Source organism: Schistocerca americana, chromosome 6 (assembly GCF_021461395.2).
Source record: "Schistocerca americana isolate TAMUIC-IGC-003095 chromosome 6, iqSchAmer2.1, whole genome shotgun sequence".
NCBI classification, from domain to species: domain Eukaryota; kingdom Metazoa; phylum Arthropoda; class Insecta; order Orthoptera; family Acrididae; genus Schistocerca; species Schistocerca americana.
The window spans coordinates 28,798,419-28,823,389 of NC_060124.1; the positions used below are offsets into that span (position 1 = coordinate 28,798,419).

The following is a 24,971-nucleotide window of genomic DNA, read 5'->3' on the forward strand; positions in this document are numbered from 1 at the left end:
CTGTGCTTGAGCAATAGTGAAAGACGAATGGGAATTTCTTCGATATACCATATGTAACAACAATAAGTAATACACGAATAAAAGATCGCAATTGTGATTCAGTCCAGTTCTCGAACTTTTGCTCATCCTGTGATCGAGTGACATCTGTTGGTACTATTTCCGCAATGGCTCTTTCCTCTGCAGTTTATTCTTGTGATAACAATTGTGTACAGTTTAATGTGATTTATTTCATTTGTTAGACATTTAACTCTGGTTTAACTTTTTTTCCTTATTTCAGCTTAACGTCACCATTTTTTTCTAAAGTTGATTAAAAGTTGGTGACATTTTTTTCCCAGTGTTCTAATACATGAACAGAGACCAGATTTCTCATTTGCAACCCACTTGTTAAATCATTACAGTTTCTCATAACCAAGTAGAATAGTGATTTGGTTTAAGGATCAAGTACTGGTTTTTGAAAGACAAGATGAAAGTTACCTGTACTTAAAAAGCCATGTAAATGTATACAGGGTGTCCCATTTGTCTTGACCACCCTAAATAACTGTTTGTCCGGATGCAAATTGCAAAATATTTCAAGCAAATGTTCTTTAGCCATCAGGGGGACATCAATCAGCATGATTGCCTTCATTGTAGCTTTTTTTTTTTTTTTACAAAGATATGAACAGTGGTATGACTTTTTCAAATGGTACCCTGTATTTTTTATTCAGTAATTCATTTCCTCTCCTAAAGATCTATTCAAAAATGTATCACAGCATACCATTCACTTAAACTCAACGTTATTAGTTACATAACACAACATTGACATTGACGCTCCCAGCACTTAGTGCAGGTTCTCAGGGTGATGCAACACATCCGCATGCTGACGATGACAGAAAACAAATGTAAACACAAGTAGAAGGCACACCCGCCATCACATCAACTGTCGTCAGTTGAAGAGTTGGGTGAGTAGAATATACATCAAAGAAGAGAAGGTAGAAATGCTTCTCATATATGGGGAATGTAAGTTAGTAGAACAGTAATTGCAATACTGTTTTTTTATGTACAGGTACATTTAGTACAGTAGTTTAGTCTTTTTAAATACTGTTGTGTAGAGTAGGCATACAGTAAAGGCTGTCCTTCCTACAAACTGCATCGACATAACATTTCTTTTATTGTTGTTGTTGTTGTTGTTGTTGTTAAAGGTAGGCAAAATGCTACGCTCAGTGTACGCGAACTACCTCCTCTTCTGGATGAAGGGCTGCTAAGAACTAGAATGCTTACATAGTATCAACACGATGTATGTCCAGCACATAGTGCCTTGCGTGCAAGTCGTGTTCTGAACTGAAGGTATCTTGCCAGATGGATTGGTCGAGGAGGAACAATTACTTGGCCTGCTAGGTCTCCTGATTTAAATCCTCTGGACTTTTTACTTTGGGTTTGGGGATGCGTTAAAGACGTTGTCTATCACGATATTCCAACAACTACAGAGGACAGGTAGGAACGTGTCATGCTTGCTTGTAATTCTCTTCAGCAGGCAACACTGGAAGCAGTACATAATTCTTTCATTCAATGAGTGCACCAGTGTATCGGTGTCTATGGTTACCACTTTGAGCACCTTTGAATGTTCTACTCCTGGGAAATGGTACAGGAGAGTCAAAGTCAGTTTTGTGTTATGTTTTTACTTGGTTTTCATTTGCTTTCTGACAACTCCAGCAAGTGGTTGAATTTGTGATCCCAGGTTCAAAGTCATTGTGTTGTGTAATTAATAATATTGTGTTTCAGTGGATGGTACACTGTGATACATTTTTGAATAGGTCTTTAGGAGAGGAAATGAATTACCAAATAAAAAATACAGGGTGCCATTTTAAAAAATCTTGTAAAAAAACGAAGCTAATATAAAGGCAATCATGCTGATTGATGTCTGCCTGTCGGATAAAGAACATTTGCTTGAAAAATTTTGTAATTTGCATCTGGACAAACAGTTATTTAGGGTGGTCAAGATAAACGAGACAACCTGTGTATATGGTATCTATACATGTATGAGAACTTTTATTGCAAAGCTGTTCAAATACAATAAAAGTTTTATGTTGACAGAATTTAGCGCTGTTTCCTCCTGAGTGTCACAAAAATCTCAATTTTAAAACAGAACATTAGATTGTCGTAATTATTAGCTCATAGTTTCTTGTGTATCCCTTGTACTAGCACCATGAGTCAAATGTCATGTGACTGTTCCAACAAGATCGATACTGCATTGAGCAGTTCATCATATTGGGACATCTCGAGCCTGTTCGCATGAAACCATTGTTTGCTAAGCCCTACCCTTTGGATCTCTTCAAAATAAATTTGTGTGAAACCTCAGTAGCCAATGATTCATCAGTAAATTAAGATGACCTCTACATTAATCTATTAAACACTTCAAAAGCATTGACCTCAGCAGCAATAGTGTAATCTGTGAATATAAGATGACCCCATATTTTTCGAATGACGATTGTCGGAAAAAAGCTTGTCTTATAATTGGGTAAATACAGTAATAATGCTGGTCCAGAACAAGCACCTTAGCATACCGGTTGTAACCACCTTTCTGATGGTACACTGAAAATAAATTTGTAGGGCCTCTTGATTCCAGGAATAACAACAGTTTTTTGCTCTTCAGAAAATTGAACAATAGCATTAACAGGCTGTATCAAGCCTGTAAAGCATGGTGTTGTCATTTTACCTGTCTCATTGTTAATTCTATGTGCAATATTTAAAACTTCTTTTGCCCTTTCTGTTGTTGCCAACACTACTGGGCATTGTTCTGATGTTGCACTTCTATATGGATTTGGGGAAAATGCTTTCCTGCTATTCAACATGTCAAACATATTGTTCATAAATTCTATAAAAAAGGTGTGTTTTTAGCTGTATGGCTCTGCAATTCCTTAATTGCTGTACTCACTCTGATAGCCACAGCAACAGAGTGGCTGATGGCTTTTACTTCCATTTTCACATTCATTTTCTGGAATGAATGTGTAAATAGTGAGTTTTAACAACATTCTGCTTTTTTTGTTCTTTTTCTTGATGTTGTATGTCAAGCTATCATCTTCAAATGAAACACCAGCATTGTTGCAGTGAAGTTGCTGCTAAGCAGATTCTTTTGTTTGCTTTTGAATAAATGTGGAACATCATAAATAGCAAATACTCGCTGTCCATTTACACTGATGTAAGGTCTTTCTGGTGTAACCTGCAAATGTTTGAGCATGCTCTGATTACTAGCTCCGATCACAGATGACCAGTTTGGTTTCAAGTTTGCATTTTGCAATGAAATAATTATCTCCTGTAAGATGCCCAATGGGTTTCCATGTTTTACTCCTGAGTTACGCAAAAAACAGTCAGTTTCCAGTAGCTGTAAATACATCTTTCATAAAAACAAGTGTATAATTTGCAGTAATTTGTTTTCTCCCCCTATCACCCAAATCCTCCAGACCTTGTACTAAATCGAGATCTTTTGTGTATTCCAGATGCCGCATTATTGACACCCCATCAAAAGACACTGTGGATGCCCTTTTGAAAGCGGTTTATGCCTCAAATTTCTTGCTAAGTTGAATAGAAAGGTTTTTGTTAAAGCATAATTGTAGAGAGCGCAGGAAATACTATACCCAGTTTTCGTAAAAATTTATATGCTACTGGAGATTTGTAAAATAGAAACAGATCTTTCTTAGTCAAGGATCACTGACAATTTTTGCTCTTGCATTGCATTGCAGCCAGTGCTGTGGAATAATGAGAAAGGATACAGAAACTGCTGAATGCGTGGGTAGTATTATTTGAGCTTCTACAGTGTAATAATGTATCCTTAATTTTTGACAAGTAGGAAGATTTTTTTTAAATGATCTGTTATGTTATGAATTTTCTGTTTCAGTTTTTGCTTCCGTAGAGTATCGTCATCGTCACACACCATACAGAGTTTTCTTTAAACTTGTCTTGCAGGCATTACTATGATTTCTTTCAGGTCTGAAAATGCTTCACATCGTTGCAGTGTTATGTTGGTTTCTGCCAGCTGCACTCTATGTTATTCTTAGTGTACTTACTTTCAGTTCAAGTGATGGCAGATTAGTCTTATCACTAGATCCCACAAATCTTGTGAAAGAACCAGTATCAGATGTAAATTTTAGACGAAGTGCTATGTGTTAAGCCATTGTTTCCTGGATTAGAGATTAGATTAGATTTACTTTCACTCCAATTGATCTGTAGTGAGGAGGTCCTCCAGGATGTAGAACATGTCAGAAAAACAATAATACATGACAAATTTTTACAACTGAAACAAATAAGCAAGGTCCCAAGTGGAATGATCATCATTTTTTTAATGAACACTATATGAAAGAATCATTTTACAAACACTTAATGCACTGAATCTAATATAAAAAAATGTTTTTGTTATTTATAAGGTAATAAACATGTAATAGAACTACTACAATACTTATTTACAGTGAACACACTACTGCACTGAAATGGTGCAGAGGTTAGATTGTACTTACACACACACACACACACACACACACACACACACATACACACACACACACACACACACAAATCAGTTAGTTCTACTGAGAAATTCATCTGTGGAGTAGAAGGAGTTGGCCACCAATAAATCCTTTAGGCTTCTCTTAAACTAAATTTCATTGGTAAGCTTTTTATGGCTGCTGGCAAGTTATTGAAAATGTGTGTTACTGAATAATGCACACCTTTTTGTACAAGAGTAAGTGACTTTAAATCCTTGTGAAGATTATTCTTATTTCTAGTACTGATTCATTGAACTGAGCTGTTGGTTTGAAAAAGTGATATATTTTTAATGACAAATTTCATTAAGGAATAAATGTATGGGGAAGAAGTAGTTAGTATCCCTAGTTCCCTAAACAGGATTCTGCAGAATGTTCTTGAGTTCACACCACATATAGCTCTTAGTGCATGCTTTTGTGCCCAGAAAACTTTAGCTTGGCATGATGAATTACCCCAAAAAATAATCCCATATGACATTATGGAATGAAAGTAAGCATAGTATGCCAGCTTTTTCATTTTTATATCCCCTATGTCTGACACACTTAGCATTGCAAATAGAGATTTGTTAAGACACTTCAGCAGTTCTGTGGTGTGCTCCTCCCAGTTGAATTTACTATCAAGGTGTAATCCCAAGAATTTAACACTGTCCACTTCTTCTATCTGCTTCTCATTGTATGTTAGGCGTATACTCGTGAGACACTCCTTACAAGTTCTGAACTGCGTGTAGTGTGTATTTTCAAAGTTTAGTGACAAAGAGTTGGCTTGGAACCATTGATTAATGTCCACAAATATTTTATTAGCCGATCTTTCTAAGACTACACTTGATTTGCTATTTATTGCAATGTTTGTATCATCAAACAAAATGAACTAGGCATCTGGTAATGTTAATGATGAAAGGTCATTGATATACACAAGAAAAAGTAAGGGCCCTAAGATGGAACCTTGTGGGACCCCACATGTAATTAGTTCCCAGTTGGATGATGCCTGATAGCTTAATACGTGTCTCTTTCCTAATAAAATCCTTTGTTTCCTGCCAGAGATATAAGATTTGAACCATTTTGCAGCATTTCCTGTTACACCATAATATTCTAATTTACTTAAAAGGATATTGTGATTTTCACAGTCAAATGCCTTTGACAGATCACAAAATATACCAGTTGCCTGCAATTTTTTGTCTAATGAATTAGGCACATTTTCACTGTGAGTGCAGACAGTCTTCTCAATATCAGAATCCTTTAGAAAACCGAACTGTGACTTTGAAAGTATGTTATTTGACATAAGATGGTTATAAAGCCGATTATACATTACTTTTTCTAAAATATTTGAGAATGCTGGCAAAAGTGAAATTCAACTGAAATATGATGCCATTTCTTTATCTCCCTTCTTAAACAGTGGCTTAACTTCAGCATATTTCAACCTGTTCATCAAAATGAGCATCACACAAGAGTCTGTTGTGCAGCTTTTCTGGATCCATATCTAGCAATCTGACACTGTCTGTAACAATAACTCTCCGCCAGGAAAATGTGAAATATATATTTATTTTTCATCAATAACTTAAGAAGCTCAAGGATCATTAGCTTCATAAAAAGTAAAAAGTAGCTTCATAAAAAGTTATCTATTATCATGTATTTGCTAACAGCTTCTTTATTTTCAAGCTTTGTTGGACTAGTTTAAATACTTTGATTACCAGATCATTGCATAATTTAGTACACTTTCAAGAGCCTGTCCTATGTTACATTTCAATCTTTCAGTTCTGGAAATGTCTCTACTGCAAGGATATTTTAAATCTGGTTAACAGTAAGTGAATAAATTTCAGCACTGACTGCATTCTCTCATGTGCAGAAGGCACACATGTGTGAGCATTCAATCAAGTTTGGATTGTAGTTCACTCACTATCCACCCTGTGTCGGATGTTTCTGAGAAACTTCATAAGCACATGGTTCCTAATCTCTTCTTCTGTGTGACATTACTTGCCTTGCTTGAAACAAATCCTGTATATAACACTGTTTTCCCTTTAGTGCTTAGTTTCTTCTTAGTGAAAGACAGTTCAGTAGTGAATGTATAATCTCAATGTTTCCAAGTGTTTGCATGATGAAATTCTTATTCTGTCGTGTTCCCTTCCATTCTCTACTGTGTAAATGCTCATGAAACATACACCAACTAATGGAAGAGAATGGCAGAGAGCACTAAACAACAGCTTAATCAAACCTGGTTTCTACAGGCTGAACTTAAGCAAATGAGCATCAGTGAATGAGAATTCTATCCAGTATGAACAATGGGCAAGTGTGAGAAAACATTCAGTTGTGTTCTGTGCACATTCATTTGTGTTTGCTTGTGGTTGACTGGTTGTCGAAGCATCAAAGGAAGCTGGCATTTTCTACGCTTTCATGCTAGCATTACAAAAAGTAATCTTCCACTGTGAACTACTGAGGCAGCCAGCGACTGTGGTTGTGTGTGTGAGTTGTGCTTGAATGAATACGTGTGTGTGTGTTTTGTCTAATTTTGATGAAGGCCTTTTTGGCTGAAAGCTTACTTGTTTGACAATCTTTTGTTGTGCCTATCTGTGACCCAGCATCTCTGCTGCATAGTGAGTAGCAACTACTCTTATCATAATATTGTCATTTAATATGAGAGGAATATAATACAAAAAAATGTTGTTAACTTACAAAGAGTAATCATGGAAGAAGAGCATGATCTTAATATGGAATTAATGAATAAGTTCAAGAATAAAAAGGAGAAAACTTCAGCCTCCAGTTCATTAGGCATTTGCTTGAGAAATTCAAGTTTTTGTAAATGAATGTGAATATGTTTTGTATGTATAAATGCTTAAAACATATTTTATATGCTTGAGTTTTTCCAATGGTTAATATGTTATAGTTCTTCACATGACACAATATTTGTGTACACACTCCATTTCATTTTTTTCATTACCGCAGTCTAATATTTATTTGTATTAGCGGTATTATAAAGAAGACATTTTGTTTTTCTTAGAAATAGTCAAGACAACTCCATTGTGTAACTTTGTGTTGTGAAGTAAAAAATAAATGAAAGTGTTAATCCCCTAATTGGAGAAAAGAAAAAAAGAAAGAAAAAAGATAGTAAAATAACTAAAATTTTACATAAATTAAATGTGTCATTTCACTGTAGTTATGACAATCCAGTGCCTTATTTATTCATTTAAGAGGGAAAAGTTCTGACACCAACTTGTTATTTTACTAGTACATTAAGTAAAATTTTAATTAAAATAATTGAGTATAATAGGCCTTATGACAGCTTGGCCTACAGCAACTGCTTCTGGCTCAAATGCATTTTGGCGATGTCATTTGCCTCCACAGCATGAGAATGAAACACATCTCCAATTTATGTTACATAGTTGTGCAGAACTGCAGCAGCCACAATAACATTCACACTCTTGTTTTGTTAATACTTTAGTGAGAGTTAGGAAACATTTCTTCCAGCTCTGTTACATATCTGGTAGCAATTTGGAGTCTATTGTAGCTCCTGCATGGGGTCGAAACACAATAGTCATAAGATGGTTGAAGAGAGTGTCTCTGCTATCTCCAACAAGCAAACCAACATATTGTCCATTTTAAAATAATGCAGCAATTCTACCATTCAAAATTTTCATATTGGCATCACATATGATATGTGTTCTGATAGAAAAAAAGTTATTGTGATTTATGTATATTTCTGTGTGTGCTCCAGAAGGACAAAGTATGGGTACATGTACACAATATATGGATCTTATGACTTTTGAGAATCCACCAATTCCATAGAATTCCCTTTTGTTCCTTGGTGTATTTTTTTGGTTCCATGGCAGGGACACTTACAGTATCTTTTAAGACAAACCGTTTATCACACTGTTAAAGGTTCTTCTGTCAGTAGTACAATGGATATTGGTAAGACCCCTGTTATGAATTTGATAAGTAACAGTGCAAAATATTTGCACTCCATAAACAATTTGCAGCCTAGGAGACAAAGCACGATTTCCATCAGTATTATGCTGTAGTAATGGCTCCAGAATACCAAGTAGTGATTCGAAAGATTCCTTACGAAATGCAAAGAGCTCTTTCAAATCATTGTCACTATACATTGCAAATAGGTCTCTTCTTCCCATTACGACACTCATTACTGTGATGTTTACCTCTTCCTCCCTCTCCATATATTCTTCATTGTCCATGTAATACATAGAATTTGATATTTTACACACAGAAACCAACGAACACACCTTACTTCTAAATTTACTCCCGCTACTGCTTGGGAGTAAATTTTGGCATTATCTCCTCCTTCAGTTACTAACATATTAGCATACTCTTTGATTGTGCTTTCCACCACTTACGGAGTAAATAAATTTACTTTGGAAGTAAATGAAAAATTTACTCCACTACTGCAGTTCAGTACTCTCAGCTGGAAGTCGCTGATTGCCTTCTTTCTTCGTAACTTACTACTTTAGTTTTACTTACTCTTTGTTGGTACTTGGCATGTTTAGTTATTGTAAACAGTTATGCAATGGTGCATTGTAAGAAATAACTGCTTGTTGATAGAAACTGTAAGAAACTCTAGCACTGGTCATCATTAGATGAAACCTAATTACTTGGTGAATAACAGTATACTTTTTCTAAAACCTGATTTGCCAAGGAGCTTTATCAGGATATGTATGGTGATCAATTACTTTTTCCACAATGTCATAATTTGTCTTTTCTGCCTTTCAATATTCTAGTAGTCACAAGCAAAAGTTTTGTTGTTGTTGTTTTCCCCACTGTAATAATGATGCTATTATTTTCCACAGGTGATAAATTGCAGTATTGTGAAAATAATACAATTGTATGAGACAAAGAACTCACGGCATTCAACAATGATAGTAGGTAAAACTGGTGCAGGTAAATCAGCAACATGGCGCATGCTTCAAGCATCACTGAGTCGCTTAAGAAAAGAAGAAAAACCAGGATATAATCTGGTTAAGGTAAGCAAGTTTTATAAAGCTGACATTATATGTTTTCTTTTCTGAGTAGTATATAAATGCTTGTGTTGATCAGTGAAGACCATGTTAGAACTTAAATTCCTGTTTTTCTTTTTTGAATGCTTTCATTATTTTATTCATGTTATTGTTTCGATTCTTCTGCCCGTATTGCTTAAGATTTCTTGATTTTTTTTCAGTAGAGTTAATGTTCTAAATTTGATACCATATTCTGAAAAGAGTTTTACTGTGTTATTTATAGGTCTTGTATATTGTTGCTATACAGATCTATTCTTACTTCCATTAAGGAAAAAACTGGTAGTTATTTACACCATTATTAGAGATATAAAAATCCCAATGAATTATGAAAAAAGAAAAATAATCTTTCATAAATTGCTGAGTTTGGTGTTTAGTCATATTACTCTTTACACACCTCAGTTAGACTTCATTACGCATCCAGAGATCAAGAACAGTGTTTTATATTTGTTTTTGGATGTATTTCCCCATCTTTGACACTGTATTAACAAAATATGTGAGTTGAAAAAATGGTATAATAAGAAAAAAATTCCAGAACTCTGTAAAATACTACATATTATCTTAGCAGTAAATCAGGACCAATGGTACAACTGTTGATGACATCACAGTTCTGTCTGCAAATAAACTGATGTGGAATTTCCATCTATCAGTTAGTATTGTCTAGCTGGTTGTTGAATTCCTGTAACTTTGGATTGGAAACAGATTATCTGTGTTGCCGTAACCCCATTAGTTTATTTTAAACATTTTCAGAGTTTGAATACACAGGTATTTTTTTCCACAAAACTTGAATTTCCATTCATGAAAATCTAGTAATAAGGTTTCTCCATAAATTTGACTAAATGTTATATGCTTTTGTATATATACAAGGCTCTTGTGAATGCTGCTTTCCAATTTACGATTCAAGAGTAATTTTGCATGATTCTACATATCTGTAATGATTTACTCTCTCAAAATGTATTTTGTTTCTTCCATCACCAAAGTCATTGATGCCCTCAATTTGGATTGTGTTTGTTTATTTTCTTCATATATTCATAAATTCTCTGGCAAACAATATCTAATGAGTACATGAATTGCTTAAGTAGTAGATGTGTAATTTATTAGTTTTACAAGAAAATTTGTATCCTTTTCTAAGTATTTCCACAGAAAATAGAATAAAGACTGTAGAAAAGAGCTAAAACAATTTATTTTCAGAAATCATAATCAGTAGTAGTTCTGACTTGTGGCAGGTCCAGGCATGGTACATTGCTACTTCTCCCTGTCTTGTGCTTTTCTATTTAGTTCCACATATTTATTGCTTTTCTCTCTGACACTGTCCAGTAGTTGGTATCTTCTTCTTTCTCTCACACTCTTTCCCTTTATCATCACATCAATTTCTTGCTGGAGTAAATACTGCCATCTTCCTTATGGTGTCTAAGGGGTTTCGGTCTTCCTCAAATCTTCTCATCATCTCCTCATTCTTCACCATGTCTTCCCTACTTCTTCTTCAGTAGCGCCACAGCCCTTGGTGAGCCTTGGCTTTTTCAACAACCTTCCTCCACACTTCTCGGTTATTTGCTGATCTTTTGCACCCCCGGACTCCCATATTGATGATAGCCATTATTACCTCATCGATCCATCTTTTTCTAGGTCTCCCTTTTCGCCTAACTGACTGGATCATACCTTTCATCATTTTCTTTGGAATTCTATCCTCTGCCATTCTCTCCAAGTGTCCTAGCCATCGTATTCGCTGTGATTTCACAAATTTTACTATGTCCCTGCCTTGTATTAACTCTTGTAATTTGGCATTGTAGTGTATTTTCCAGCCTTCTTCCTCCCTTATTGGCCCATAGATTTTGCATAGTATTTCCGCTCAATGCTTCTTAGTGCATTTTTATCGTGTTCTGTCAATGTCCATACCTCTGAGCCATATGTGATAACTGGGCGGACTATGAAATTATATATTAGCGGTTTAGTTTTTCTTGTAGCAAGGCTATTTTTGAAAAGCTGCATATTTGCAAAGTAAGCTCTGTTTCCTGCTTGTATTCTTTCCCTTATAGCCTTTCCAATACTGTTATCATTTGTTATTAGGGCTCCCAAGTAGTTAAAAGAGAACACTCCATTGAAACATTTCCCATTGATGTTTAGGTTTTTAGGGGTTCTTCTGGCCTCGGATTGTGACATTACCATATATTTTGTTTTGTTTTCATTTACTATGAGGCCAATTTTGAAGGCTTCTGTTTCCATTGCTCAGTATGTTTCTAGGAGTGTATGGGTATTTCTTCTTACTATAGCAATGTCATCATCGTATGCACATATCTGGCTAGTTTTCATAAATATGGTGCCTCTTTTGTTGATTTTATTTACTACACTATGCAGGGCTATATTGAATAGGACAGTGGAGAGACTATCCCCTTGCTTCACACCTTTAATAAAGTCAAAGCTTTCACTTGTTCTGCTAAGTACCTTTGCTTTTGCTCTTGTCTCTGTCATTGTCATTCTGATTAGTCTTATTAATTTAGCACATATACCAACTTCTTTCAGTACTCTGTATAGTTCTTGCCGATTTATGCTGTCAAAGCCTTGTTTGAAATTGATGAATAGGCAATGCAGATCTATATCATATTCATAGAACTTTTCCGTCATTTGCCTTATCACAAATATTTGATCATTTGTTCCTCTGCCTGGTCGAAAGCCACACTAATATTCCCCTAGTGGTATACTAGGATCCGGTCCTTTAGACAATATGCCCAAGAATTTTAGGTTCCTGTAAATGAATATGAATATGTGTTATATGTACACAACAGTGGTATACTAGGGGAATATCAGTGTGGCTTTCGACCAGGCAGAGGAACAAATGATCAAATATTTGTGATAAGACACTTCTGTATCCTTTCGTTTAATATACTTGTGAAGATCTTATAAGCTGTGCTTAGCGGTGTTACACCTCTATAGTTTTCACATGCTGTTCTGTCCCCTTTCTTATAAATGGGGACTATTATTCAATTTTCCAAGTATCTGGCATAGTTTCTGTTTCCCATATATCTGATATTAATGTGTGCAGTTCCTTTATTATAGCCTCACCACCAGTTTTTATTAATTCAGCAATTACGCAGTCTTCCCCAGGGGCTCGATTTCTGTTTACTTCTTTAGTTGCAACTAAAGCAGGAATGCCTTTTTACTAAGTAAGCTATTTCTGCATGCTACTGGTACATGCATTTCATTACCTCTTGAAAAATATTTAATGTGGGGAAGACGTTATGGCATCACTTCTTGACAATAACATCATGTTAGCATAATCTACAGCTACCATTGTCCATTTTTGGTGAGTAACACATGTTAATTTAAGTGGCACTTGCAGCTTGGGATGCAAGCTAACAGCGACATGGAGGTGGCCAAAAACAATTTAAGTGTTAAGTAACATTCAAAAATCATACCACAAAGTGAAAAAGAGCAGTTTACTGAAATAATGAAAAAGTAAATAATTATTATTGAATCCAAAACCACGCCGTGAACATGCTAGAAAGGAAAAAAAAAGATGCATGGTAAAAATTACAATGTAGAAGCTTTTACACATAGATCATAAGAGCAACTTGAAGTATTTTGGAAGGATATGAAAGTGAAAGCAATAAATAAATTAATAAATGGTAAATTTAATTGAGAACAATTACAAACTGGTGGTGGAGGAACTGAGATGAAGATATACAATACGTTTTCAAGGGGATAATGGGAGTTAACAGCAGTGACACAACTGAAGATAATGTGATCCTTTCGAACATCAATGATGATAACTACCCTGAAGATGGCAGTGAAACTGTTGAAAGTGAAATTTTATCCCATAGTAATGAGCCTCTGCTTGCATTCTCTTGTGGAAGCTTATTAGAAGATAAACCCATGAAAAAAGGCAAACAACATGTGATTGCACCGAAGGACAGGGTGTTCTTAGAAAAAGCAGGCAAGCTTCATTTGTTAAAAATATGTTTAATATAAGTGGAATATAATGCAAAAGTGTTTTTAATTGGAAGACAAAGATAAATCATGAAAGAAGAGCATAACCTACAAAATGGAAGTTATGAATGAGTTTGAGAACAAAAGAGAGCAAACATTAGGATCCGGTCCTTTAGACAATATGCCCAAGAATTTTAGGTTTCTGTAAATGAATATGAATATGTGTTATATGTACACAACAGTTTCTTTGCTTGATTATTTCCAATTGTTAGTATGTTCTTGTTTGGCAAATGACATAATATTTATGTGTATTATTTCAGTATTATTACGTGTATACAGTATTTGTAATCACCACATTCTAATATTTATTCTTATTACCAAAATTAGGAAAGTAGACATCTTGTTTTTCTTAGAAGTAGTCAAAAAAACTGTATTGTGTAACTATCTCTAATAACCAACTCATCATATTGTCCATTTTCAAATCCTGTGGCAACTCTACTATTGTCCCAAATGCCTGCCTCTTGCATGGAATCCAGCCAACAACTTACCACATTCAGAATCTTCATATTGGCATCACAGATGTTTTATGTATTGATAGAAAAGAAATCCTTGCAATTTCTGTATATTTCTGCTTGTGCTCTAGAAGGACAAAGTATGGGTTTATGTACACATCCTATGGCCGTGATGGACGTTCGGGGGATCTAGCAGTTCAAAAAAATTCTATTTTGTTCCTTGATATATTTTCTTGGTTCTGTGGCATGGGCACTTACGGTGGATTTAAGGCAATTGAACTGTTTATCGCACTGTTAAAAGTATGATGGATGTTAATGAGATTCCCTGCTATGCCCAGCCTCATCAGCAAGAGACAGTGATCATGAGTGTGTTTGAATTAATGTATGTGTATACATTGCCTAATTCTGAAGAAGGCCTTTTGCCTTAAAGCTTACTTTGTTAGCAGTCTTTTTGTTGTGCCTGTCTGTGACTCAACATCTACACAATATAGCGAGTAGCATAATATTTGTCATTATTCCATCCTTTATTTTTCATTGTTTAATGAAGCTTGTGCAGATATCTCATAATGTGAGAAAATTTTAAACTTTTTCCCTCTTTGATTTTTCAATATTGCAGACATTTCCTATCAACCCCAAAGCTTTGACTTTGGGTGAACTTTATGGTGAATTTAACCTTGCAACAAATGAGTGGTTAGATGGTGTTCTGTCTTCCATCATGCGTGTCACCTGTTCAGATGAATCACCTGACGAAAAATGGATAGTCTTTGATGGACCAGTGGATGCCGTCTGGATTGAGAATATGAATAGTGTGATGGATGACAATAAGGTTCTGACATTGATTAATAGTGAGAGGATTACAATGCCAGAGCAGGTGAGGATGTAATAAGAAGTTTCAGTAGTTTTGAAGTAGTAATTGTTCTGAAATGTAATGAAAGATTTAAAAGATTATCTGTCACACATGTGCTATATTCAATCACACCAATTCAGTTTGTGAGAAAACTAGAGCTTTAGTATTTTGTTTGAAAATTCTCTATAAATACAGTATTCCAAATATTTTAACCATAAAAGCATTGTGATTTACTTCATTAGTCTCCTTGTGGTAGGAGTATTTCAACAACAATTGAGTTTCTCCAAGGAAGAGGTCCTTTCGAAAACAAATAATTCAGTATCAGTTTGCAGAAAGCCAGAACATATTTGAAGAAAGCCAGAACATGTAATTTATAATGACTGATAGCAAGTGCACCAGTAGTCATTTGTTGCATTATCACTATACTATTCTCTCATTGACCGCAAAACTTACATGTGTTGTCTTCCACCACTCCTCTCTCCATTGCTCAGACCTTAGGTCCATTGTTGTGAGTAGGTACAACAGTACAGCAGCCCTGTCAAGATAATATTCTTTTAATATTTTGCTTAAACTGCTATCAATTTGAAGAAAATTTGTCTTTTCAAGGAGTGATTTCCCTGGATGAACATGAAATACTATCAAGTATATGAAATACTTTTGAAACTAATTCCTGCAAATGTTGCAATACTTTGGCTATGTCAAGAGTACCTGCTATGTTGAGGACATATGAATGCCATTATCACACAGTTGAGGACATATGAATGGCATTATCACACAGGAATACAGGTTGTAGACTTCTGTTCATTAGTATGATACTGGGAAAATCATTAAGTCTAAAAAGGAGATAGCATACAAAAACCCATCCCAGAATACTTATGATATTTGTATGAGATCTGTGCCAAATAATACTAACAGATAATATGGGACATACGCAAAGAAGGGCAGCACCAATAATCAGAGGTTTGTGCCAGAGGAGAGTGCCACAGAGATACTAAAAAACCTGATGTGGCAGATGCTTAAAATAGTCAAACCTGATCTGGCAGATGCTTGAAATAATCATCAACTATCCCAGGACGGTGTACATACAAATTTTCAAGAAGCAGTATCAAGTAAGGAACCTAGGAATACACCACAACCCCATACGTATCTCTCCCAGAGGGGGCTGTGAAGAAAGGTACTTCAATTACTATCCTCTCCATTGGATTCTGTCTCCTCTGTAGAAAGTACAAGATCTCTAATTACCCATCCACTTGACTGCAAGTGGCACGTCAGTGGTAGATCTAGGTATCCTGTACAGAGTGGATGGGGATCAGGGAGGACCCAGGATGTTGCACTAATCCCAATAACCTACATGTTTGAGGTGCTGTCTTTCACTGAAACTGAAACCGAGCGAGTGGGACTCACGTTACCTGTTTTGGGGAAATCTGTTTTGTCCAGTGTCAGGAGGAGGCAAACACAAAAGGGTAAGGGTCCATTAATCGCTGGCAATCCAAATGTGCTGCGAGTGATGGTACCCCTTAGGGAAACAGAAGCAAGGGCCTGGAAATAACACGAGGTGCGCGCAGTGTGTATGTCTAGGGGCCTCATTCAGTTTGTTGAAGATGCTACTCCAGCAGCCGTTGAGGGAACAGGGAGCAACAAACTGCAGGTTGTGGTACACCTTGGAACAAATTATGCCTGTCCCTTGGGGTCCGAGGTCATTATTTGGTCATTCTGGCAACTGGCAGAGTAGGTTGAGAAAATCAGCCTTGTGAATGGAGTTTCAGTGAAGCTCACAGTTTGCAGTATTGTCCCCAGAACTGAGTATGTCCCTTTGGTTCTGAGTCGACTAGAAGGACTGAACCGGAGACTTCGAAAGTTCTGTGACACGCAAGGCTGAGACATCCTGCATGTGTACCATAGCGTTGAGATTTGTAGGGTTCCCCTAAATAGGTCAGGCATGCACCACACATCAGGTGCTGCTACTCAGGTAGCTGATTGTGTGTGGGGTGCACACAGGAGTTTTTTAGATTAGGCAACTCTGCATTCAATCCAGATAATGATAGCTGAAGGAAACTCAGAGGTATCAGTGTGAGATCACAAGAAATGCATCCCATAGGTGAGAGTATTAAAATCCTAATGGTAAACTGCTGAAGCATTCACAACAAAGTGCCAGAGCTTGAAGTGTTCATGAAAGACTGTGAACTTCACATAATATAGGTACAGATAGCTGAGGTTGAAACCTGAAATTGAAAGCAGTGAGATTTTTGGGGAAAATTTGATTGTATATTGAAAGCATAGGCAAGTGGGAAATTGAGGTGGTGTGTTTGTCACAGTAGACAAAAAACTCAAATCCACCAGGGTAGAAATTGAGCTTCATGTGAGATTGTATGGGCAGGATTCAATATCAGGGGTGGGCACAAAATGATAATTGGATCCTTCTGTTGCCCACCAGACTTATCCCCTGACATAATTGGAAACTTCACGGAAAACCTCAGTTCACTTGTATGTGAGTTCCCCACTCATACTGTAACCACTGGTGCAGACTTTAATAATCCAACAATTAATTGGGAAGATTACTGTTTATTAGTGGTGGGTGTGATAAGATATCCTGTGAAACTTTAATAAATGCCATCTCTGAAAATGAACAGACAGTTAGGAACCCCACCCATAATGGAAATATATTGGATCTAATGGCAACATGTAGATCTCTTTGAGGATGTCCACATCGAAAATGGTATCAGTGACCATGATGTGGTTGTGTCTGCAATGATTACCAAAGTACAAAGGATAACTAAAACAAGCAGAAAGATATATATGTTCAGTAAATAGATAAAAAATTCAGTAGTGTTATATCTCAACGAGGAACTTGAAACTTTCAGCACAGGACAGGAGCATGTAGAGGATCTCTGGCTCAAGTTTATAAGAATAGTTGACCAGGCACTGGATAGATATTTACCCAGTACAACAGTTCATAATGGGAGGGAACATCCATGGCATACAGTCATTATAAAGAAACTTCTAAAGAAGCATAATAGGTCTAAAATGTAGCATAGGGCTACAGATAGAGAGATGCTGAATGAAACACATTTGGCTGTCAAGAGAACAATGCATGATACCATCAGTGGCTACCATAGCAGAGTGTTGTCAAGTTATCTTTCAAAGAACCCAAAGAAATTCTTCTCATATGTAAAAGCTGTTAGTGCCACCAAAGTTAATGTCCAGTTCCTCACGAATGAGACAGGAACTGAAATTGAGGGTATCAGAGCAAAAGCTGAAATGCTTAACCTTGTTTTCAAGGGTTCCTTTATGCAGGGAGACCCAGGAGAATAGCCCCAGTTTAACCCTTGTACCACTGAAATTATGAATGAAGTAAGTTTGTGTCAGTGATGTTGAGAAACAACTGAAATTGTTAAAACTGAACAAAACTGCAGGTTCCGATGGAATACCTGTCAGATTCTTTACTGAATTTGCGGCTGAGTTAGTCCCTCTTCTAACTATAATCTATTATAGATCCCTCGAATAAAAAACTGAGTCCAGTTCTTGGAAAAAGTCACAGGTAACACCTGTCTACAAGAAGGGTAGTAGAAGTGATCCACAAAACTACCATCCAATACCCTTGACAGCAATTTTGAGTAGAATCTTAGAACATATTCTGAGCTCAAACATAATGAGTTATCTTGAACAGAATGACCTCCTCAGTGCCAGCCAGCAAGAATTTGGAAACATCGATCATGTGAAACCCAAATTGCACTTTTCTCACATGACATACTGAAAACTTTGGATCAAGGCAACCAGGTAGATGTAACCTTTATTCATATCTGGAAAGCATTTGACTTAGTACTGCCCCTGTGCTTATTGTCAAAAGTATGATCATATGGGCTATCAAATGAAATTTGTGACAGGATTGAGGATTTTTTGGTAGGGAGGACATGGTATGTTATCTGGAATGGAGAGTCATTGTCAGATGTAGAAGTAACTTCGGGCATGGCCCAGGGAAGTGTGTTTGGACCCTTGCCATTCACATTCGCAAACAATATTGGTAGTAAAATCAGGCTTTTGGCATGTGATGCAGTTATCTATAATGAAGTACTATCTGAAAGAAGCTCCAAATATTCTGCCAGATCTTGATAAGATTTGATTGTGTTGCGGAGATTGGCAACTTGCTCTGAATGTTCAGAAATGTAAAATTTTACACTTCACAAAATGAGAAAACATCGTATCCTATGACTATAATATCAGTGAGTCACTGTTGGAATTGGCAGGTAATATGGGTTACTTATCACAACTACACATGTTTGTAATCACAGACTTTGTTAGAGGTGCAGCTACGTATCCAGAAAGTCAGTTACATACAAGACTATTCTTGTTAACTTTGTAATAACAGTCAGTACCTGTTACATTTATCTTCTTCGATCAGTTCAGGATACATCAGAGCTCAGTTTATTGAATCAGTTGAACAGGCTTGAATGTGAACCTGTCGCAGTTAGGCATTAACTTATCTTAATTGAAACTGTTTTGTTGTGTCTTCTCTTAGAATATAAGCAACCTGACATTCATTTTTTCATTCACTGCTTATTCATTTCTTTATTTTAATTATCTTGGAACTCTCCGTCACTTCATCCTATGCAGATAATATCATTTCAAAGTTGCAGTTCTTATTGATCTGCTTCATTTTATTTGCATCAATTCCATAATGTAATTACCCTTCCTTGTTTTTGCTTTGTAAGGTGATTGGATTTATCCTTACAGTTCTTGTCCTTCTCTACACCACTTGTAAATTTTTCTTTAATTCTTTGCATCAGCTTGCCTCTTTCCCGCCAAGAAAATAGTACCTGTTTTGAAAGACTGGGGTTTGAAATCTTCTATTATTTCCGTTTCTGTCAACTTTTCTTTTAGTTGTTTGTTTTTTGTACTTCATGAGGATGCAATAACTCATACTGTATATCCTAGCTAGGTAATTGATGTGAAGCTGGGTGACATACACGGTTTAACACTGATGATATAGATGCTTATTTGCCATGTGCAAAGAAAATATGCTAATGCATCAAAAGATATGTATATTTCCTTTTAATATCTTCCAGTGTTTGAAGACTTCACTGTTGATCTTAATATTTCCATAACAGGTTTCTTTATTATTTGAAGTAGAGGATTTGGCTGTTGCATCACCTGCAACTGTATCACGATGTGGAATGGTCTACAATGATTATAAAGACCTTGGTTGGTGGCCATATGTTAATTCATGGCTTCAAAAGCAGCCTTGTGAAGACTATCAGAATGAGGTGAGCACAGAATCCATACTAACATTATAAATGTGAAAGTAGCTCTGTTACATTTTCATGACTAACCTGCTGAACAAATTTTAATGAAATTTGGTGTGGAAGCATCTTGAACCTTGAGGAAGAACATAGGCTAAAAACAAAAATTGATCCCTAAAGAGGTGAAGTGGGGAATGGAACATCTCTTCTTACATCAGTGAACATAAATCGTATCACAAAGTTAAATAAACTTGTTGTATAATGTTCACATTGTGTAATGAACACCTACTTCAGTAGCAAGATGCATTGATGTGCACTCCTGCCCTTGCCCTTCCGTACGCACGGCTCAGCAGAGATGCTGCCCATTCCACCACATCATCCTGCGTTGGGGCAGTTGGCTGCAGAGTGGGGGACAGGGGCACGAGGGGGAGAGCAGCACACATCATGATCTCTGCTTACCCAAAGAGGCAGACACGTGTGGTCAGCTGATGCTATTGTGTGGATAAATATTATAAAATTTTCTCTGCACTGGATTACAAATTACATATTTGCTTTCATTGACAGTTTAATGCTATTTAATGATTTTAGTGCCCAACTTGAGTCCTTGAAACAGGTATCCATTTTATATTTCCCACTTTGTATTTAATTCAGTTTTGATAATATAGTCACAAATTAAACAGTTGTTTACCAATGTACTGTTTTTATTTTTTCATGATTCTTTTTGCTGTGAATATTTATTACTTATTTTTATGGACAATAAGTTATGTAAGCAAAGATTTGACGTATGGCAAAACGATAGACACATATTCATTACATAACTGTAGACCAGCATTACATACACACGTAGATATCCATGGAGATGTAGAGCTGCAGACAGGCACAACAAAAAGCCTGCAACAAAAAGACTTCAAAAACAAACGAGATTTCAGCCAAAAGGCCTTCTTCTAAAGTAGGCAACACAAGGACATTTACACAAGCACAGCTCACACAACACACATGACCACTGGCTCTGGCTGCCGAGGCCAGACAGGAAGCAACTGCACGTGATGGTAGAAGCAATTTGAATGGGGGTGGGGGGTAAGGAGGAGGCTGGAGTGGGGATGGGGAGGGATAGCAGGGTAGGAGTCGTGCCTGTGGGAGCATACAGGGAGGTTGCGGGGACCAGTTAGGGCAGCTGGTTTGAAGGGAGATCGGGAGAGGGGGGCATGGGAGAGGAGAGAGGTAAAAAGACTGTTTTTGCATTGGTGGAATAGAAGGCTGTGTAATGCTGGAGTGGGAGCAGGGGAGGGGATAGGCGGGTGAAGGACAGTGACTGACAAGCATTGAGGCCAGGGGGTTACGGGATCATAGCATACATTATAGGAAGAGTTCCCTTGTGCACAATTCAGAAAAGCTGCTGTTGGTAGGAAGGATCCAGATGGTGCGGCTATGAGGCAGTCGTTGCAGAATGCCAGCATCTGGTTCTGTTCAGAGCAGCCGGAGATAGCAGTCGTGTGTAAGATGTGCTTACATGTGTCAATGTGTGTGTATTTTTTTCTTTTTTGAAGAGGGCTTTTTCTGGAAGCTTAGTGTGTAACAGTCTTTTAATTGTGCCTGTTTGCAACTCAAGGTGTCATCTTTACGGTGAGTAGCAATCTGTCCTTTTCATTATTGTGGATATTCCAACCGTGACATTTCAGTGTTTCATTAAATTTCTTATATGACTTTACAGTATCTTCCTTGTTTCACAGATGCGAAGCTATTTTGAAAGATATGGAACTTTGATATTGGATTACAAGCGACTAAACTGTGTTGAAACAGTTCCTATTTCTGACTTCAACGCTATGACTTCTTTATGTAAGCTACTTGAATGTTTAGCCACAAAAGAAAATGGAATTAATCCAGCAGATGAAGACAACTTTCCACTGATGGTCAAACTGTGGTTTCTGTTTTGGTATGATGATTTTTCTATTGTTTCATATCAGTTTTAGTCATCAGGTCTTAATGAAAAATAATTGAACATTTAAGTTAAAATTATTGCCTTTGCCCTCTGTGCACAAGAAAATTGAACTTTATGCTTCCAGATTCGATTTTTCCCTTAGATATATAACATGATTAATTTTGTCTAGAAAGAAAAAAATAATAATAACAGGGGTAATATTTTTTTTTTTAAATTTGTGTAAGTGAATGACATGGTAAACTTATTTTATAATTAATCCCATCCTATTTGTAGCTGATGTGAGTAATACAATTCACACACAAACTAGGGGCTCTGAATGTAACAAATTATTGCTGACCACAATTGTAAATTTTGTATAAAATGTAGTGGAGTGGTGGTCCAACAGCCAAATGTGTAAATGCCCACATTGATACCAGTGTAAACGGGCTGTATAAACAGGCATGGGACTCCACTGCCTGTCGCCAGATTTGAACGTGGGTTCTCTGCTGGGGGAGGAAGAGAATGGCTCCTGATGACAGAATAACAATATTTATTGATCTACTGCAATAGATTGGTTGTGGGTTCTCTGGGCGAGGTCTACTTCCACTCATAATGTTCTCGGAGGAAACGGAGGTGACAGACCGGCGGACGTTCACATGTGTGCCCACTGCTGCGTCTGAAGCTCCCCTTGTCTCACTCGAATGTGCTGCCTCAGTTCTAATTAAATGGTTTTGAACTCTCTGACAATACTGGACTTGTACCATATTTACACAATTCACTTCCTTTGAGACTGTGGCTTGTCACTACTAATTACTTTACAGTTCTCCCATTTATTGCACAATTGTTCCTTATGCCCTTTGAGCGCACTACGTCTTTGCCTTCATGATTGTTCACTCATTGCACTGCCTTGTCGGGGGGGGGGGGGGTCATTCTGATTGGTTCGAACCCGTAGCCTGAAGGATTGGAGGGATGGAATTTGGGCAACTCTTCTCTTGAACAAGAAATACATTACTCCAATCACCACAAGAAATACACAAACAGCTGATGTTGGTGAACCAATGACTAACAATTGCTGCTGCTGCTTACTTCTGTAGCTTTTGACCTTCATGGCAACACAACCATGTTGGGTGTCAATCAGCTGATCCAGAGAAGTGAGCAAGTGCTCATCAATGGAATAGTTAAGAAACGAAAGTTGTTTGGGGATGGTGGGTGAGTGTGTGTGTGGGGGTGGGGTTGGTGGTGGGGGTTGGGGGGAGGGTGGGGGGGGGGGCAAAACTGAGGAAGGTAGGTCAGGTACATAAATTAAAAAATGGACCATGCTGATTGCTATGGTTCCCATTATCGTAGCTGGTAAGCAAAAAGAAAATACTAATGTCAGTCCTGCATCCTAGGTCTTAGCATATACTGATGATTCACCATATTATCCTGCTTCCTTCACTTTGGTTTTTCCTGTTTCTCCTCCTTGTCTGCTGTTCCTCTGCCCCCTTCTATGGAAACTGAGGTCACGTGACGCAAATTGTCCGTATCCTCCTTATACAGCCAAATTCGGCTTACATGGATTATCGAAGAGTGGCTGGGGAGCTGCAGTTTAACATTAACTGGCCACATCATCTCTGTTATGTGGAAGGCCCATTATACTGTGACACAAACCTTTTTGTTTTCCTCTTTGGCTCATAAGGATTCATTAACATAATCACTGACCTACATGGTACATAGGAAACACTACTTTCGCATCATGCGCCCTTTCCTGTTTATCGAAGTCCTTTGTATTCAGTTTTTGTTCTTGTCTCCTGATAAGATTCACTCTCTTAGCAAAGGACTTGACTGATGAGATGTCTCTTTCCAGTGGGGCTTTGCAAAACTCAAAGGGCAGTGGCATCTTGGACCCAAAAATTACTTCATCTGGGGATAACTCTGTGCTCTGGTGAACTCTCTAGTTGTATGCAGCTATGGTGTAAGCCAATAGGATATCCCAATTGTCATGCTGGGAATTTATGTAAAAACTCAACATTTTCATAGTTTCCCTGTGGACTCATTCTGTGCAACCATTAGCCTGAGGATGCAGAGTGCCTGTCCATAACTTTTTAATGTGCAACAACCGGCATAACTGCTGTATTAATTCTGACATAATTTTGTGCCCTGATCCATGATTATGGTTTCAGATGTCCCAAAATAAAGTTGTGGCCTGCTGGTCCAGTAAAGTTATCATGGAAATGTACTGAGAAAAATGGTCAATAATGGCTAATATGTAACAATTCCCTGCTGGTGTTTGTGCTGGAGGTCCCAGGATGTCCAGTCCTACCATTTGGAAGGGTTTATCAGCTTCCAGTAACTTCTGTAGTTGAATTTTCTGATGGTTAAGCTCTGCTTTTTGAGCATATGGAACACAATTTTTCACGTAATGGTCCACGTCCTAGCTACACGTCATCCACCAATAATCCTGCAGTACCCTTCTCTCTGTTGCTCTTCAACCTGAATGTCGTGCTAAAATCGAATCACGCGCTTGCTTCAACAATTCATCATGCAAACTGTGTGGTACTACTAACTGTGGCCCATTTCACATCATGCAATACAGTACTCCATCCTCAGTGCAGAACGGCTGCTGTTTAGCAAATTGCTTACAGTCTGGGTCAGCATTTTGTGCTGCCATCCATTCAGTTTCATCAATGCCTGCGCATTCCATATTGCATACCTTATGGGTGACTCCGTCCGCTCCCGGCTAATGTACCACCTCGTAATCGAAATCACTTAACCACAAGACCCATCTCAATAATTTACTCATTGGATCTTTAAGTGCTAAAAGCCACTTAAGAACTGTATTATCAGTCACCACTTTAAATCATATATCATAAAGGCAACAACAAAAGTATCCAATTCCAAAAATCACTGCGAGGATTGCCTTCTCCATAGTGGAATAATTTCATTCAGCGTTATTGAGCTGCCATAAAGCATATGCAATAGGGTGTTCCTGTCCATCTATTTCCTGACTCAAAATAACTCCTAGCACAAAATTGCTCAAATCACAAGA

At 37.2% G+C, this 24,971-nt stretch overlaps 1 protein-coding gene across 1 annotated transcript in view; it reads left to right on the top strand.

Moving 5' to 3' along the window:
• LOC124619703 (dynein axonemal heavy chain 2) overlaps nt 1-24,971 on the top strand; it is a 1,014,172-nt gene that overhangs the window by 526,991 nt on the left and 462,210 nt on the right. The window contains 5 exon segments of the mRNA XM_047146260.1: nt 4,079-4,092; nt 9,316-9,475; nt 14,558-14,812; nt 19,894-20,049; nt 21,756-21,958. Coding sequence (XP_047002216.1) covers nt 4,079-4,092; nt 9,316-9,475; nt 14,558-14,812; nt 19,894-20,049; nt 21,756-21,958 — 788 coding nt within the window.